General features: G+C 34.6%; 1 protein-coding gene across 1 annotated transcript; it reads left to right on the top strand.

The window, feature by feature from the left end:
• Positions 1–2,131: 2,131 nt before the first annotated feature.
• Positions 2,132–2,314, top strand: LOC104515275 (fibroblast growth factor 10-like; the record flags this gene model as incomplete). The annotated part of the gene is made up of 1 exon (XM_010159190.1): positions 2,132–2,314. A coding segment is annotated over one exon (183 nt), but the record flags the coding sequence as incomplete, so codon positions are not given.
• Between the last annotated feature and the right edge of the window lie 2,537 nt (positions 2,315–4,851).

Consider the following 4,851-nt stretch of genomic DNA (forward strand, 5'->3'; position numbering starts at 1 on the left):
ACATCATAAAATCACAACATAATGACTTATCAAAACTTATTCCATGATACTTCAGAGATTTCAAGAATGCTTCTGTTGTTTCTCCCATCCTCCCAAGATTTGCAGTTGGACTCATATTACTACAGTGTGGCAGCTTGCAGATGGATATGAGAAACAGAACCAATAAAAATAGTAAAAACACTCTTAAGCATGTGCACAATAGACATTGGTGTAGAGTTATGCTGAAATTTGTTTGAAACGAGCGAAGCAGTCCTGGGCTAACACTCAGACCCATGCCAATAGGACTTCTTAATCACATCACAACATCATTTGTTCTCTCTGTATTATCTACGAATAGAGATAAAAGTTTGGATTCGAGTACAATTCTGCATCTGGGAAAGCAAGTCGAGTAAGACTGTTTCTGTGTTTATGAAATATGTTTCCATTTGGCTGACTTTGGTTAGAATGAGGGACCAAAAGAAGACTCACTCTTTGGTTTCTTTAACAAAATAGTATGCTGGCCTATAGGAGAAGTTACTGTGGTTTAGAACTGTGATTGATGGCCACCTGCCCTCTTAATACCTTGATGCCATCGGTGACATATGACAGCAAATAAACATTAAATGTTCTATATGTGGCTTTGTGAATACAGGCAGTATCAAGGGACAGTTTGGAGAGAGTCTTCTCTTGATAGGATCTTCCTCAAAAGTCATTGTTCAACTAACCACTAATCCCAAAGTCTAAGACCATTTGGGAGTCAAATTGAGCTTCAATATGTGCAATTCTGGTAGGAAAACAAAGCATGTGTTCTGTGGCCATAGCAGCAATTAAATAAAACATTAATTATAGACCCAAAAATTCTTACTGTATCAAAGTACTGAACATTGAGTTTAAAAATTCTAATTTAAACTAATAGAAATTAAAAATGTATTTTAAAAATATTCTTAGGTCCCTTTTTATTAATGTGGGTATTTCCTGTATCTTTAATAGCTGAATATCTAAGGATTTTGGTCAAAATAAAAGATAAAAACATCTCTGAAATTCTGTCTGTACTATGAAAATTATTTTATTATTCAAACATATTTCCTGTCTTGTTTGTAGATACATTGAAAATACCAAATATTGTTAGTGTAGCCTACTCTGGTTCTGACCTGCTTCTGCCTGTGCTGTGAAATAACATCTTATTTCCTAAATGCAGGAAAACCAAACTGCTAATTCAAGTATGTTGTAAATGTCCCACTTTTGAAAGCCTTCTAAATGGAATATAAGTAATTTGATAAAAACGGGGGGTTTTATGTGCAGGAATTACTTGTTTGTGGAAACAAGCATTCTTGTCTTCATTATAGAGAAGCAGATCTGCATATAAGTGCATTTAATGTTAAAATATTCTCCCCCAACGTGCTTCCACATGCTTTTATTTTTTACTCTAACAAACTGACAACTGATTCTCCTTTAAAAACAGAAAAAACTCAATTCCTGGTACGATACACAAAATTGCTTTAAAATTTACTTAGTGAGATACAGGATCATACGTGATTCTGTTTTAGGCTAAGCCCCCCTTCGGGTCAGCGAAGTCACATCCACTGTAACAGCAGCATAACAGTGATTTGCACCCATCCAAAACCACCTTTTTTCATGGCCTTTTTTCGTGTGGTGTAAAGGATCTTACTTTATATAAGAAGTAAGCCTATGCCATGCATACGTTTTTAACATATGGTATCAATAATCTCATTCAAGATATTTAAAGGTTGTATTTGTTAGAACTGAAATATGATGAATGATTACAAGACTGCTACCTCATAGTTTGTGTTTATGACTGAGAATTTGATTTAATATGGTTGCTATATTCCAACACAGAGAAATGTAATTTCAGCTGTGTGTGAATTGTATCATTTCACTGCTATAATTATGCACTGAATATTTGATTACATCTTTTGTTGGTCTCACTTTTGCAATCTAACTGTTGTTTCTTTAAATGCTGTGGACACAGTGAAACTTTTCCTTAAATACTCCATAGAATCCTAAAACGATGTCACATACAGAACACTGAAATCCTCCAAAATGTTTTTTAGAAACTATTTACAACTTTTTTGTGCTTCCCAACTCTGAAAGGTTATGTTTATTCTGTGTATTTGTTTTCTTCTTTTAACAGAAGGAGTTTAACAGTGATTGCAAATTGAAGGAAAGAATAGAAGAAAATGGGTATAACACATATGCATCCTTAAATTGGAAGCACAATGGAAGGCAAATGTTTGTAGCCCTGAATGGAAGGGGAGCCACAAAGAGAGGACAGAAAACAAGAAGGAAAAACACTTCAGCTCACTTTCTTCCAATGGTAGTAATGTCATAGATGAAGGAACTGGTTTATTGATGCAGTTGAACCAAAGCCTCTTATGTCAACAATATTTGGTAATCCTCTTGAAGAGTAAATGCAAAGAAATAGTCCAGACATCTGCTTGTTTGAGAGGAGAGCAAGGGAAGCCTTTGAAGGTTTTGTATTCATTCCTGGCAGATGAAATACTTTCTTTAGTTCAGTGTCATATCTTATAATCAAGATACAAGCTGGATCAAATGGGATGGAAGTTATTGCCAGTGTGAACAATTTTGTTTATCTCTGCAATGGAACTTAAGGGACGTGAGACAATCTGTTGAATGATCTTCATGGGGAAAGTTATTTATGGAATACTAACTCATATCAAAGACCTTAATTGCTCATTCAAGCCTATTGATCCAAGGAACAGTTAGACATGCAAGCATTTACTGGAATCACTTGGGTCATATGCACAAATAACAACATTTCTGGAGAAGCCTTGTGGAAAATGGATAGGATTAAGGAATATAAGCAAAGTAGTGTAAAACTGTTCTAACAAAACGAATAGTATCATTTGCTTGTATGTTCTAACTTCATTTCTTTTTATTTCTAAGTTATTTATTTAATAGGTTGTTAAATATCTTTTTGATTTGAAATGTTTTCCTCATTTGCTTCTTTGTTATTTCCCTTTTTCTCAGTACTTCACACACAGGTTGATAGGTTAAAATATCAAAACCTCAGAAGTACTCTGAGAATATGTATTAGACAAGGCTTTAAAGGTAGAATTTAATGTATATAATCCATTTTTTTCCTAAACTGTCTTGCACTTAAGCAAAAAGACCAAACAAGCAGTGCTTGGATTTATGTTATTGGGTGGCTTTATGTTGGAGGTTTTTTTGTACTTATCAGCACTCAAGAACAAACTTCCAGAAATACTTTGTTCAAAGGGTCTTTCTGCTATTTTGAAATTGAGAGAAGGGGCCACATCTGTGCTTGGGTGTCAACACATCTGTGAGTGCATTCACCTGACTTTGATTTCAGCGTGGAACTAAGACTGAATGCGTTGCAATCAGTGTGATGTTCTGCAGCAACCATTGGGCTGGAACGTAGAGGTGGGCAGCCCTGTTAAAGTCACTGAGACTGCAGGTGTTAAACTGTGTAATTCCCAAGCGTAAAATTCGGCCTCTGAAAGGTAAGTAAGAAGGCAACACAGTCCTGCACTGCTTGTTCAGTTAATACACCCATTCAGCACATTTTTCCTTGTTAATAGCTCGGAGAATCATGGGGATATAATGGGAGTGATACCCAAGTAAGGACTGAGCGACAGGAGATAAATCATGCTCATGTATTTATCAGAGTTTATTACTCACATGTATATTATATATGAGAGCCAACCAAAAAGCTGTGCTGGTATCCAGCTTTAGAATGCCTTTCATATCCATCGTAGTAACTGAAGGCTCAAAATACATAATATCCAGCACATTTTTATGAAGTGTTACCAATCCCGTGGCTTAACTTGAGCAACTGCAGTATAACAAAGTTAAGCATAATATGAAGTCTGTTCAATTAAAGGTACATAAGGTTTGTTTTATGTTTTGCTTTACTCTGTAATTTTAGAGAGCTCTGGATACCTCACCAATGTAACCATATTGAGGTTCATTTTGTTAGAGCAGATAAATAGAAAACAGTACATCAAACAATTTGTACCACTGTGTTCACATTGTATTCCACTAAATAAATAAGCCTTTGCAGTGTCTTTAGTAAGAAACAAAAGTAGTATATTATTTTGTTCTAAATACTTTAAGTGATAACTATGAGATTATATTGATGCTGCAGTTTTATCTTCAATATTTCTTGCTGTGAAAAAGTTGATTTTATTTTTATTGTTGGAAACTGTATTTTGGTGCAAAGGGGAGCCTTGATTAATGTGTCTTTTTGAGAATGTCTAACCTCTATAAAGGCTGGTGTTGTTGGAATCTTCTGTAACTTATTTAAGTCAATGTTTAACCAGCACTTCAATCTTAATCTGTTATGTAAATATTAGCTGTTTCTAAAAAAAGCAAAAAAAATCATAGCTTTCCCATAAAATACAAAATGGTCAGATTGTATTTCCTGTCCTTAAATAAAGTCAACTATTTTAAAACCAGGAATTTATTGAGAGACAACATTTTGGCTGCTAGCTGACATTGTATTTCATGGTACTTTATCTCCACCTTTCTTCCTCAGAAATAAGATTTTCTATAAAAGAAAATAAGAATTTCAGATTTAAAATGTAATTGCAAGTCACAGCAAAACTTAATTACCATGATAAAAGTGAGTTTCTTTTGATTAGATTTGTAATCGATTATTAAAACTGACAAGACATAATGGACCACCCACGCTGAACATTCAGCGTGAGCTTCAGTGAATGCAGTATTGGATGACCACTTAAAGAACATTTAGGATACAAATGAAATTCTCTTCCGACAGAATTACCTAGATGACTTGGTCAAGGGAGAGATTATGCACAAATATTATCATAGTACTCAAAACACCGTGCTGCTCAGAGGCCAATTACAGGA

This window comes from Eurypyga helias, unplaced genomic scaffold (genome assembly GCF_000690775.1).
Source record: "Eurypyga helias isolate BGI_N326 unplaced genomic scaffold, ASM69077v1 scaffold7839, whole genome shotgun sequence".
Classification (NCBI taxonomy): Eukaryota; Metazoa; Chordata; class Aves; order Eurypygiformes; family Eurypygidae; genus Eurypyga; species Eurypyga helias.